Raw genomic sequence first — 13,511 nt, forward strand, 5'->3', positions numbered from 1 at the left:
TGTTTTATTCAGGGACCTTACTGGGGACCACAGCCCAGGAGACGGCCTCTAGCTCTGCAGAACTGCTCCAAAGAGCTAAGGGAGGAGTCAGGATATATAGGAGTTTTTGCTGAAAATAAAACAAAACAAAAAAACAAAACACATTGTTAGATGCAAGGCTCTGGGCTCATTGAAATTACTCTTTAGATACACATCATTAGTTGGGCCAGTATGCTTTTTTCCTCTACCCTAAATGCCCCTCCTGGGGCACTAATGTAAGTCGGGCTGGGGGTGCTGGCACACAGCATGCATTGTTTATTGGAATGGCAGGCGACATCCTCTGTCCACAATAGTGATGTATATATTCATATTTATTTAACACATCTATAACTTTTCCATGTATGAAGTGTATAGCATTTTTTTTTTTTCAAACAGATCAGTTTTGAATCCCTAACCTTGGTTTTAAATCCAAGATATCAGTGGTACTAGAACTTGCTTAAACTTTTGTATATAGACCCTGGATTGAAAACCAAAGGAAGGTTCACAACCCAAATTTTGGCACATTCTTCCTGTTCGGCAAATAAATACTGCTTCCTCCGGTTCCTAAGTGCGGCTTCCCTTTCCAAGAGCAGGGGAGACTGTTTAGTTTTCATCTGGCGAAAATGACGTCGATCCCGGCTGGAAAGGATAATTAAAACAGCTACTTTCTGCAGGTCACAGGTCCCTAACCCTGTAAACCCGGGGCGCCAACAGGTATAAACGACTCAGTAGCTCCCAGCCCGCAGCCAAGCACTGGCAAAGCGTTCACGCTGCAGTAGCCCAAGAAACGCTCGCGGGAGAAACCAGGGAATAAACGCGCGGCGGCAGTGACACGTGTAAGGTCCTAACAGCAGCCCGATCGCCGGCGGGACCGCGGGGACAGAACCCGCGCAGACCTTTCGGAGCGTCCACTCCGCCGGTGACCCCCGGCCGAGGGGCTCCTGGCACCGTCCTGGGCCCACCTCCGCCCTTCCGGCGTCTTGGGGCCGCCCGGGCGGCGCGCGCGCAGGCTCCCCGGGGACACGGGGGTCGCGCCCCGAGCCCGCCGACAGGCTCTCGCTGCTCCGCGGCCTCGGAGATCGGGACGCTCCCGGGGAGCTGCCCGGCCGAGGGCCCCACTGGCGCAGGCGCAGAGGCCGCCCGCAAACCCGGAAGCGCTCGGCGCGCCCCGCGCCTGCGTAGTAGCGGCCCCGGCGGCGGCCAGGCCCGTGGCGTCCCCCCGCCCTGAGGTCCGGCGGGCTCGGGCCGCGTCATGTCCGCCCAGGGCGACTGCGAGTTTCTGGTGCAGCGAGCCCGCGAGCTGGTGCCGCAGGACCTGTGGGCCGCCAAGGCTTGGCTCATCACGGCGCGCAGCCTCTACCCGGCGGACTTCAACATCCAGGTGAGGCCGGGCGGGCGCGCGGAGGGCGCGGCTCCCACTGCCCTGCGCCCCCCAGCCTCCCCACCCTCCCCGAGAAGCGAGCCTGGGGACTCCGGGTCCGGCCGGCCGGGCCGGGGCCACGGGAGCGTCAGCCGCCTGCGGCCGGGCCCGCGCCGGGTGCCGCGGGGGAAGGGCCGCCCGCGGGGCGGGGGCGGAATGGGGGTATCCTGGGTGCCTGCGCGGGGTGCTGACCACAGGAGCCCACCTGGGTGGTGGCTGTGTAAAGGGGGGAGTGCCGCGCACCGCCGCCGTGCGTAAAGGTGTCAGAGTAACATGAGCCGCGGAAACCTACACACCGTTCCCGGCAACCCGATGATGAAGGCGGCGGCCTGTTGGGCGCCGGCGACCTCAGAGCCCCTGCCTGCACTAACCTGGGCCCGGGCTGTGAGCGACCGAGCCCCGAGGCTTCATTGACCGGGTGCTGCCAGACCCTGGGACCTCCAGGGGCGGGGCGGGCTCTGAGGGTCTGTGTCTCCAGGTGGTGCCCGACCCTAGGACCTCCAGGGACGGGGCGGAATGTGGGGGTGGGGGCCTCTGATGGTCTGTGGCAGCAGGTGGTGCCAGGTCCTAGGCCCTCCAGGGGTGGGGACGGTGGAGGAGCAGGCCGGGACGGGGGAGAGGGCCTGACCCCGCCTCGGCTGTGTTGCAGTATGAGATGTACACCATCGAGCGGAATGCAGAGCGGACAGCCACCGCCGGCAGGCTGCTCTACGACATGTGAGTGGGGAGCTGACCAGACCTCTTGGGGTGGGGAGTTGATTTCTGTCTATCGAAGAGGGAGTTGGGAGGAGGTCTGAAGTTCTGCGGGTCGGGTACCTAAAGCGTACTTTTTCATGGGTCTAGGCCTTCCGTTAACTGCAGAGAAGTCTAACTAGGTCTTGTTCTTGTTAAAACTCGTCTATTCAGTCATTTATTTTGGAAATAATAGACGCTCTTCTCAGAAGTTTAGACAGTACTGAAACATAGAGAATAATGAGTGGAAGTCCCTCCTGGCCTCAACCAGAGCACACCCAGCACGCATCAGTAGGTTCTGGGGCAGCGGTTGCAGCAGCGAGCGCTACTGCTCACCCACGGTGATGGACCCCTTTCCAGCTCAACATGTAAAGATCTGTTTAGTTCTTTTTCACGTCTGCATAGCATTTCACCCCTCTTTTATTGGGGGACATTTAGGGAGCTTCCAGTTGGTAGAGATTATATTCAAGAGTGTCAGAAAGTAATTTTGTGCTCAGGTGTATAGGTTTGCATAGTCAAAGGGTGCGTGGATTTTAAATTTTGAGGTACTATCAAACTGCTTTCCAAAAAGTGCCATTCCTGTACGGCCAGTGTGTAAGAGTGTTGCTTTCCCATAGTGTTGCCAACACTTGGTTATTATCAGTCTTTCCATCACCTGTTAATTTTCGCCAGTGCCACAGGAGAAAAGGCTTCCCGGTGGCTCAGCAGTAAAGAATCCATCCGCCCACAGTGCTGGAGATGTGGGTTCGATTCTTGGGTTAGGAAGATCCCCCGGAGGAGGGCGTGGCAACTCACTCCAGTATTCTTCCCTGGAGAATCCAATGGCCGGGGGCGCCTGGCAGGCTACAGTCTATAGATTCGCAAAAGAGTTGGACAGGACTGCAGCGACCAAGCACGCACGCACAGGAGAAAACAGTATCTTGCTGTTTTAAAAACGTGTGTTCAGTGTATTACTAGTAAGACTGAGTATCTTTTCAAATGATACTTGGGCTGTTTGTATTTTCTTATGATTTGCCTTTGCCCATTTTTTCTTTCTGAATGTTGAGCTTTAAGCCAACTTTTTCACTCTCCTCTCTCACTTTCATCAAGAGGCTTTTTAGTTCCTCTTCACTTTCTGCCATAAGGGTGGTGTCCTCTGCATATCTGAGGTTATTGATACTTCTCCCGGCAATCTTGATTCCAGCTTGTGCTTCTTCCAGCCCAGCGTTTCTCATGATGTACTCTGCATATAAGTTTTAAATAAGAAGGGTGACAGTATACAGCCTTGACATACTCCTTTTCCTATTTGGAACCAGTCTGTTGTTCCATGTCCAGTCCTAACTGTTGCTTCCTGACCTGCATATAGGTTTCTCAAGAGGCAGGTCAGGTGGTCTGGTATTCCCATCTCTTTGAGAATTTTCCACAGTTTATTGTGATCCACACAGTCAAAGGCTTTGGCATAGTCAATAAAGCAGAAATAGATGTTTTTCTGGAACTCTCTTGGTTTTTCGATGATCCAGCGGATGTTAGCAATTTGCTCTCTGGTTCCTCTGCCTTTCCTAAAACCAGCTTGAACATTCAGAAAACTAAGATCATGACATCTGGTCCCATCACTTCATGGGAAATAAATGGGGAAACAGTGCTAACAGTGTCAGACTTTATTTTTTGGGCTCCAAAATCACTGCAGATGGTGACTGCAGCCATGAAATTAAAAGACACTCACTCCTTGGAAGAAAAGTTATGACCAACCTAGATAGCATATTCAAAAGCAGAGACATTACTTTGCCAACAAAAGTCCATCTAGTCAAAGCTATGGTTTTTCCAGTGGTCATGTATGGATGTAAGAGTTGGACTGTGAAGAAAGCTGAGTGCTGAAGAATTGATGCTTTTGAACTGTGGTGCTACAGAAGACCCTTGTAAGTCCCTTGGACTGCAAGGAGATCCAACCAGTCCATCCTAAAGGAGACCAGTCCTGGTGTTCATTGGAAGGACTGATGCTGAGGCTGAAACTCCAATACTTTGGCCACCTCATGCAAAGAGTTGACTCATTGGGAAAGACTCTGATGCTGGGAGGGATTGAGGGCAGGAGGAGAAAGGGAAGACAGAGGATGAGATGGCTGGATGGCATCACCCACTGGATGCACATGAGTTTGGGGGAAATCCGGGAGTTGGTGATGGACAGGGAGGCCTGGCGTGCTGTAATTCAGGGGGTCGCAGAGAGTTGGACACGACTGAGCAACTGAACTGAACTGATTTTTTGCTTTTGGGAGATTTCTTTTTTTTTTTGCCCTTGTTTGCTTTTCAGGAGTGCTTTACATATTATGGTCATTTGTCTTTTCACTTATTAGAAAAGCTTAAGTCTATCGTAAGGGCCCTCATTTTTCTTAGTTTTTATTTTATATCTTTGTTTTGGTTTATCTATGTATTCACTTGGGATAAAGAAAAATGTGTTTTTCTGTGATGCTACTGTTTTTACTTTCTTTTTTGGATGCTATATAGAATCTGACATTTTAATTTAATGTATTCATTTTTAAAAATAGGTTTGTGAATTTCCCAGATCAGCCGGTGGTGTGGAGAGAGATCAGCATTATTACCTCAGCATTAAGAAATGATTCACAAGATAAACAAACCCAATTCTTAAGAAGTAAGAACAAAGTAATAACGTAATAGTGTATAAATCACTGCTTCCAGAATGTGAAATTCTCTGTAGTAATTTCACACAAAAAAGCCACGTCTGCGGTATTGGTACCCATGTATGAGTTTTGTTCTTGGCCTGTACAATGTCACTTGGTCTCTTGAGCATTTGCTTAGAACCCTTTAAATTTTCTGAAAGGATGTGGATATTAGCCTGGGCAACTGAATATATTTTAACAGGTTCTGCAGTAATCAGAAAGCATCTGTAGATTGTGCAGACCTCCACAGAACAGGAGAGAAACTTTCAGTAATTTATGACCTTTCTTATTAACCTTCATTCTGTGTTGGGTGCCATAGTCAATCCAATATTTCAGATTCTGGACAAAAAAGGAAGTAGATGGTTCACGCCATTTTAGCTTACGTGCTTGCTTTTCATCTCAGCCAGCAGCAAGCACTGTTGTGACCCTTCCCAGACATCATTCTTCTCTTCTAGATCCAATGAGGCCTCCAGATATTTCGCGGTCATTCTGTGAACATCTTATGCCCAATACTCTGACCTGGAAGCCTTCCAGGCTGTGGGTGAAATCCGGCAGTAGCAGTTCTTTTACTGAGTGAATACCAAGTATACTTCACTTGGTATTGAAGCGGTTCTTCACTCAGTATGTCCCCTTCTGTGCATGATGACGCCTTCTTTCCTCTTTTGCGTCTGCATTTTCTTTCTGAAAGACTTCACAAAGTGAAATGTATTGTATACAGGTTTATTTGAAACTCTTCCTGGGCGAATCCAGTGTGAAATGTTACTGAAGGTTACGGAACAATGCTTCAACACCTTGGAACGTTCAGAAATGCTGCTTCTACTTCTGAGACGCTTCCCTGAAACCGTGGTGCAACATGGGGTAAGATAAAATTGATCAGTAGAGTTACAAGTATGTTTAAGAGCTAGAGTGTGTATGCTATTCTAAAGCAGATTATTCTCATTCTGAGGAGCACCAGAAAAGATTGAACTCTAATCAAAGGAATCCTTGTTGGTAAAGCTAGAAGGCTGTCACTGTTACCAGCCTCTGAAATCCCAGTAGAAATTGTCTGACCAGTGGCAGGAAACGAGCACCAAGCTCTGACGGTGCTTTGTTGTTGTTGCTGTTGTTCAGTCGCTCAGTCGTGTGTGACTCTTTGTGACCCCACGGACTGCAGCACGCCGGGCTTCCCTCTCCTCCACTATGTCCCGGAGCTTGCTCAAACTCATGTTCACTGAGTCGGTGATGCCATCCAACCGTCTCATCCTCTGTCATCCCCTTCTCCTCCTGCCTTCAATCTTTCCCAGCATCAGGGTCTTTTCCAATGAGTCCGCTCTCACATCAGGTGGCCAAAGTGCTAATTATTTTCAATTTGTATAGTAGAGTTTTAAAAAATAATCTATTTCATAGTTTTCAACTCTGTGCTTGAATTTAAAGGAGCGCCATAGTTGGTAGTATGAACGGGCACGTTCTTCACATGCTTTCGCCATGTGGTCACTTTTTCTCTGCTCTGCCCTTTCCTCATACATCCGATCGTTACTGAGTGTGGTTGGCAGACACTAGTCAGTGTGCGGTCGCTCCTAGAGGTGGACAGCATCCTGCTTTGCAGCTGTGTTCATCACTCCCCATTGCCTATAATGGAGAGCCGGGCTTCAGATGATTAACTCTTAATTCAAACCCTTTGGCTTATTCTTTCTGGCTCTACTTTCCTGGTTGCTGCCCCGGTTAACCTTCTCTGTATCTCTGTGTGTTAGTTTCAAGGGGCTGCTTTAACAAAGTACCAGAACCTGGGTGCCTTAAAACAACAGGAACTTATTCTCTCACAGCCCCAAAGCAACGCATGGCCAGGGCCATGCTCCCTGTGAAGGCTCGGGGAGGGCTCATGCCTGCCTCTTCCTGGCGCCCGGGACACCGGCGGGCCTTGCCATCCCTTGGCTTCGGCTTCCCCCCCTGTTGTCACCTGGCCATCTTTGCATGTTGTCCCTGTGTCTGTGCACGACCTTATCAAAACACCGGTCATTGGATTACAACCCACCCTGATCCCGAATGACTTCATCTTAACTGATTCCATGTATGAAGACCTTTTTTATAAGCTAAACACCTGAGGTCACATCGTGACGTTCTGAGTGGACATAAATTTTGGGGGGGGACAGTGTTCAACGTAGAGTCCTCCCTGATTTTAACTTCCGGCCTCGTGTAATCGTTCACAGGGTAACCCCTCCTCTCACCCTGCGTCATCAGGTTGCAGGGAAGACAGTGTGGAGGTCTTGGTGGGTTTGTGCAAGCCAGCTCTCCACTGGGCTAGGGCGTCAGAATGGGACGGTGGCCTGCAGACCCAAACCGCTCTGTCCTACCTCGTCCAGGGTGGCTACTCCTGGCAACTCTGCAAATGCGAAGTTTTGTCTACATAATACATCTTGATGGAGGGAATAAAGTCAGTTTCTGAATTTCTTAGAAAAATCTCGACATCTCTGTTATCATTCTGTCTAGCTCCAGAGCTTCCATTAAGTTTTCTAGACATTTGATTGGCGTTTTAATTTTACTGATTCAGAGGCGAATAGGACAATAGTGGTCTGCGGTCAGACGAACATGGGATTCCCTTCCAGGCAGGGTTGCTGATGGATTCTTTTGTTTTCTAGCCTTTAAAGTGAGAATTCTTGTTTCTGGGGGAAGTCTGAATGTACAAACTATATGGTAAATCAGTAAATCAGATGCACTGTTTCTTCATGTAATTCAGTCATCTGAAACTGAGCACATTTAAATGATGAGGTGTGTTTTGAAACAGGTTGGCCTTGGGGAGGCACTGTTAGAGGCTGAGACTATTGAGGAACAAGAATCTCCTGTCAACTGCTTTAGAAAATTATTCGGTAAGAAAAATCGCATCTCGTATTAATTCCTTATGGTCAGTAGAATGTGGTGGGGGAGTCATTTCAGAAATAAGGTCATTTGTAGAAAGCAGAGGAATTCTTCATATTATGGGATTTAAATCCCTGTTTATTTTTTCGGTTCAGAAAGCATTTTAAACAACTTCTAAATTTTTGTTACGTAATGGTTAATACCTCTGAAAGAATACATGTAACCATGTATTTGGGTGTGAAGCACAATAATAAACACCTGTCACTCGTGACGTAGAGCCTTCGTCTCCTTGCTGACTCTGCCCACTAGCGTCCCTCTACGTTGCAGTTTTTAAATAACTGTGCCATAAGGGTGTTGTTTTCTTCCTATCTACTCTTGTCCAAGTGAACTAAAAACTAAACTTGGTTTTTGCCAGAACCCAAGAGTAGCCAAACAGCTTAATGAGTTTTTCCTCGTTTTTCCTTCTCAACAGTCTGTGACGTCCTTCCGCTAATAATTAACAACCACGACGTTCGGTTGCCTGCCAATTTGCTCTATAAGTACTTAAACAAAGCAGCTGAATTTTACATAAATTATGTCACTAGAACAACTCAAGTAGAGAATCAGCATCAAGGTAAGTGGGAATAGCATGCAATTTATTTTATTTTTTGTACTTTTTCATTTTGTAAAATTTCCAGCTCAGAAATCCCTGTGTTTTGATGATTCTCCTCTGGATATGTACCAATTTGTTAGTCTTGCTAAAAGAGGGTTCCTAGAAAAAAAACACTACACTTAAGAGATAAGACTTTTCTGGAACCAGTTTAACCTCTCGATTGAAACAGTGAAGCTGCTGAACTGTAAGGTTAGCTTCATACATGGACCGCAGCTCACAGGTCCCTTCCTGCTCTGCCAGGGGTGGACACAAGCCTGTTGAGGTTCTGTGCTCTTGCCTCTTGCGTGGGAAATCAGACCTTTTTTTTCTCTGCTAAGTACCAGCCACATAAACAGTAAGTACTGGGGCATCCGAGGCAGCCCAGTGGCTAAGATGGCACCTCCAGTGCAGATGTGTAGGTTCGATCCCTGGTCGGGGAACTGAGATCCCACGTGCTGCGGGGCATGGCCAAAAATACATAGTAAAAGCTTTTTTTTCTAAGTAAGTAGGCATGTTAATTAATTGTAAACTACTTTTTTTTTTCACATCTCAGGTGCTCAGGAAACATCTGATTTAATGTCACCGAGCAAACGTAGCTCTCAGAAGTACATAATAGAAGGGCTGACGGAAAAATCGTCCCAGATTGTGGACCCTTGGGAGAGATTGTTTAAGATTTTGAATGTTGTTGGAATGAGGTGTGACTGGCAGATGGATAAAGGAAGACGGTAAAAACGTGTTCATTTCCAAGACTACACAACAAATCGTTTGATAGCATCATCTCTAAAAAAGCAAAATACTTTTTTCTAGAAGCATATAGTACATGGGTACACCTCTGTCTGGGGCCGCTCTGTAACTCTCAGTATCTATGCAGGAGTGTAGTTTTTCACTTCATTAAAAGATTCCCAGCGGAAGCATGATCTGTTGAGATGCTGTTGAGTTTGAGCTCTCCTCGGTGCTTAGGGGAAAGAGAACTTACTTGGCACATTCGTGTCAGGAGCTCTTGTCCTGATGCTGCTCTGATTCAGAAGGGGAATTTGCCTCCATCTGCAGACAGTGGAGAGTAATTTTACCTGCCCAGAGCCACATCTGGTAGTTGTAATGGTTCAGTAGTTGTAACGGTTCTATGGGCGCTTTTCTCTCGTAGATGTTTTGCTGACAAGCTCAGAGTAATTAAATAATTTCTGTTGTCCTTCATCTTTCAGAAGCTATGGTGATATTTTGCATAGAATGAAGGATCTCTGCAGATACATGAACAACTTTGATAATGAAGCTCATGCAAAATACAAAAACCAAGTGGTTTATTCCACTCTGCTGGTCTTCTTTAAGAATGCATTCCAGTATGTCAGCAGCATACAGCCGTCTCTCTTCCAAGGTTGGTTTGAGAATTTTAGAGTGTCCCGGACCACTGGCCTCATTGAGGGTGGTGAGGGCAATGAGAATGTTCACCTTAACATTGTTCTTGGATCCAAATAACTGCCAGTGCTTTTATGAGTTGTTGGTTTTTATGTATGGTTTCACTAAAAACGTCTGTATCAAAGGATGCGTGGTATTTGAAACTAAATACAGATATTGAATGCCTCTTTTTAAAAAGCAGCAGATGTAGCAGGGTATTGACTTAGATTTCATGGTAGATTCTCAACAGACAAAGATTTTTTAAAATAATGTGTATTCATATAAATTCTAGAGAATGTGAAAAATAGAAATATCACAGGATGAAATACTCACAACGCTCCCAGTCTAACGTAACTCTCATTTTTGCATATTGCCTAAGGTATTTCATACATTTAGATTATCTCAGATATTTGGATTATCATATATTTAAATAATGTATGTGTATCTATAGTTTTTCTCTTTTGTTGTTAATTCTATGCTTTGTGATCATTGTAAAAAATCTGGTAGATAACGTAAGAACAAACGCAAAGAAGGAACTTGCCGTTGTCCACCGAGAGAGGCGTTTGTTAACAGCTGGGTGTATGTCTGCACAGTTTTTATTTCTGTATATGTGTGCTTATTTGTTTAGCCGATTGGGACGACAGTGACCATATTTTCGCACAGTGCTTGAGTAGGTTTCCACTGCCATTAAGCACTCTTTTCCTCCCGCATTTTAAGTGTCGTTCTTTTCACTCCATCCACAGGTCCCAACGCCCCGAGCCAGGTCCCGCTGGTTCTCCTGGAGGACGTATCGAACGTGTACGGTGATGTCGAGATCGATCGCAGTAAACACATACATAAGAAGAGGAAACTAGCCGAGGGAAGAGAAAAACCCACGGTAATTCTTTGAGATATAATTACTAGCGGATGACATGTTGGCGGTTTGCTAGAAACGGTTCACCTGGGTGACTGCCCGCTCCCTGCTCCCACTCTGGCGCCCACAGCCTCTTCTTGTTTTGTAACGTGAACCAGACGTCTCTTTGGTCACTGACGGCTTCCCGCCACTCTCAGAATAAAATCCCAACCCTCTTTGGCTCCAGAGCAGGCATGAGCAGGCCCCCGCGCTGCAGACCCTCCGACAGCTTGCGGCCCCTTCCCGGCCTCCGCCCAGCTCACGGCCACCCCTCTGGGTCCCGCCACTCAGCGCTCGGCCCGGGTGTTCTTCCCCGCTGAGGCTGCCTCCTAATGGCCCTCCGTTTTCTCTCTCTCTTCCTATATTTGAACAGACCTTAGTGAGGTCTGTTCTTAAATCTTTCCTGGTTGGTTGCCTTGCCGTCTGTGTCCCTTCACTGGGGCACAAGGTCTTCGGGGCCGTCGGCAGCATCTGTCTCGCCCACCCCATGTCCTGGGCATCCATCCGATGGCACCTGCGCCCCCGGGGGCCTTTGGTGCCAGGGGGCTCTGCTGTGCCCTCCCTGCGGTGGGTTCAGGCATGGGACAGCTGTTGGGCGTCCTGGCCCTCACCTGTCGTGTGTGAACCTGCAGGCTCTGCTCTCATGCTGCAGCCCCCAGTCCGCCCCACCTGATGCGGGTCCAGCCAGCTCTGTCTGTCCCGTTGCGGCAGGGGACACATAGATTATATGTTCATGTGTTAAGGGCCCTGGAGGCCCGTGAGCTCAGCTCACAGGTCTGTTTTACTCATAGTGTTTGGTTTTTAGTAACCAGCATCTAAAACTTGGGCGCTTTCTCATCACAATCCAGATGGACGTCCCTTTACTGATTGGTGTCTTATAATGCTGGTCCCTGGGGGAGGCCATCCCGGGAGGGGGCGGACGTTCTGCTCACGTGACCAGCCAGGCAACTGGAGGTGGAGGTGGGGGCAGGGGAGGGTCCTCCCTGAGGGCGATGTGTTCCCACCAGGTACTTTCCCCGTGGTCAGGATTCCGGCCTCAGAGTCTCCTCTCAGAATGTGCTTTTGTGTTCCTGTAAATTCTACAGACCATCTGGAACTCCATACCGACCCCCTGTATCTGAGGTCCCTTCCGTAAACTCCTGATCTCATTTTGAGGCAGGAATGTGTTCCATAAGCTGCCACAGCAATGGACACACCGCTTGTGTTTCTGTATCTCACTGGATCGCCCACCTGTGAATGGGAGAGGACCCTGGAGAGCCAGGATGCCTGAGAGATAGGTTTTGGTTTTGAAAGAGATTGAGGAGCGTGTCATCACTGAGGGGGATAAGGAGATGAAGCTAAATAGTGTGAGGCGGGGAGGGCCCCTGGATGTCACGGAATGCGGAGAAAGGTGGGGAGTGGGAGGGGAGTGCCTTTTTTTCTGAGATTCGCTTAAGGAGTAGAGCTTCTTTTTTCTAACTGTAGTTGGCTTACAGTGTTATGTTAGTTTCAGTGGTACAGCTTTAGGGTCTTTTCCATCCCAGGTTTTTATAAGGTACTGAGTATAGTTTCCTGTGCAATATAGTGGGTCCTTGTTGGTTATCTATTCTATATATAGCAGTATGCCTAGGTCAACCCCACACTCCTGATTCGTCTCTCCCATCCCTTCTCCCCCACTTTCCCCTTGGGAACCTTAAGTTTCTGTGTCTGTGAGTCTGTCTTGTAAATAACTTTGTGTCGTTTTTTAGACTCCACATACCAGTGATATCTTATGGTATTTGTCTTTCTCTGACTTGACTTCACTTGGGGTGATAATCTGTAGGTCCATCCATGTTGGTGCGGCATTATTTCATCCTTGTTTGTGGCTGAGAAATGCTCTAGGGTGTGTGCACCTCGGCTTTGTCTTTATCTGCTCACCTGTGGACGGACACTTAGGTTGCCCCCTGTCTTGGCTGTTGTGAATAGTGTTGCAGTGAGCGTCAGGGTGCGTGCGTCTTTTCAGATGGAGTTTTCTCCAGATACATGCCCAGGAGGGGGACTGCTGGACCACACGGCAGTTCTGTTTTTAGTCTCTTAAAGGAGCCTCCCTGGTGACTCAGAGGTTAAAGTATCTGCCTTCAGTGCGGGAGACCTGGGTTCAATCCCTGGGTTGGGAAGATCCCCTGGAGAAGGAAATGGTAACCCACTCCAGTATTCTTGCCTGGAGAATACCATGGAGGGAGAAGCCTGGTAGGCTACAGACAGTCCACGGGGTCTCAAAGAGTCGGACACGACTGAGCGACTTCACTAAAGGAGCCTCCATACTGATTGCCATAGAGGGTGCACCAATTTGCGTTCCCACCAGCGGTGTAGGAGGGTTCCCTTCTCTCCATACCCTCTCCAGCATTTATCGTTGTAGACTTTTTGATGATGGCCCTTCCGCCTGATGTGAGGTGATACCTCATTGTTGCTTTGGTTTGCATTTCTCTAATAATTAGCATTGTTGAGCATCTTTTCATGAGCCTGTGGGCCATCTGTATGTCTTCTTCGGAAAAATATCTTTTTAGGTCTTCTGCCCGTTTTTTGATTGGGTTGTCTGTTTCTTTGATGTGAATTATATGAGCTGTCTGTGTATTTTGGAGATTAATCCCTTATCGGTCCCATTGTATACACATACTTTCTCCCAGCCCATTGGTTGTCTGTCTGTTCTGTTTATGGTTTCTTTTGCTCTGTGAAGTTTATAAGTTTGATTTGGTGTCAGTTGTTTATTTTTGCTTTTATTTCTTTTGCCTTGGGTGACTGGTCTAAGAAAATATTAACTGTGATTAATGTCCGAGAATGTTTTGCTTATATTCTCTTACAGGTGTTTTATGGTGTCACGAGTTAATATAAGTCTTTACGCCATTTAGACTTTATTTTTGTTTGTGGTTCAAGGGAGAGTTCTAACTTCATTGATGTACACGTACCTGTCGAGCTTTCCCAACA

The 13,511-nt window shown here is 47.7% G+C and overlaps 1 protein-coding gene across 2 annotated transcripts in view; it reads left to right on the top strand.

The window, feature by feature from the left end:
* Positions 1,203 to 13,511, top strand: part of INTS10 (integrator complex subunit 10) — a 31,209-nt gene continuing 18,900 nt past the window's right edge. For both annotated transcript variants that reach the window (XM_018042001.1, XM_018042000.1), the window contains exons 1-9: positions 1,203 to 1,399; positions 2,088 to 2,155; positions 4,690 to 4,793; positions 5,540 to 5,679; positions 7,583 to 7,664; positions 8,126 to 8,266; positions 8,838 to 9,009; positions 9,487 to 9,656; positions 10,420 to 10,553. In XM_018042001.1, coding sequence (XP_017897490.1) covers positions 1,271 to 1,399; positions 2,088 to 2,155; positions 4,690 to 4,793; positions 5,540 to 5,679; positions 7,583 to 7,664; positions 8,126 to 8,266; positions 8,838 to 9,009; positions 9,487 to 9,656; positions 10,420 to 10,553 — 1,140 coding nt within the window. In that variant the 5' untranslated portion in view covers positions 1,203 to 1,270. The remainder of the gene's footprint in view (positions 1,400 to 2,087; positions 2,156 to 4,689; positions 4,794 to 5,539; positions 5,680 to 7,582; positions 7,665 to 8,125; positions 8,267 to 8,837; positions 9,010 to 9,486; positions 9,657 to 10,419; positions 10,554 to 13,511) is intronic.

The sequence above is a fragment of the Capra hircus genome, chromosome 27, assembly GCF_001704415.2.
Source record: "Capra hircus breed San Clemente chromosome 27, ASM170441v1, whole genome shotgun sequence".
In the NCBI taxonomy this organism is placed as follows: domain Eukaryota; kingdom Metazoa; phylum Chordata; class Mammalia; order Artiodactyla; family Bovidae; genus Capra; species Capra hircus.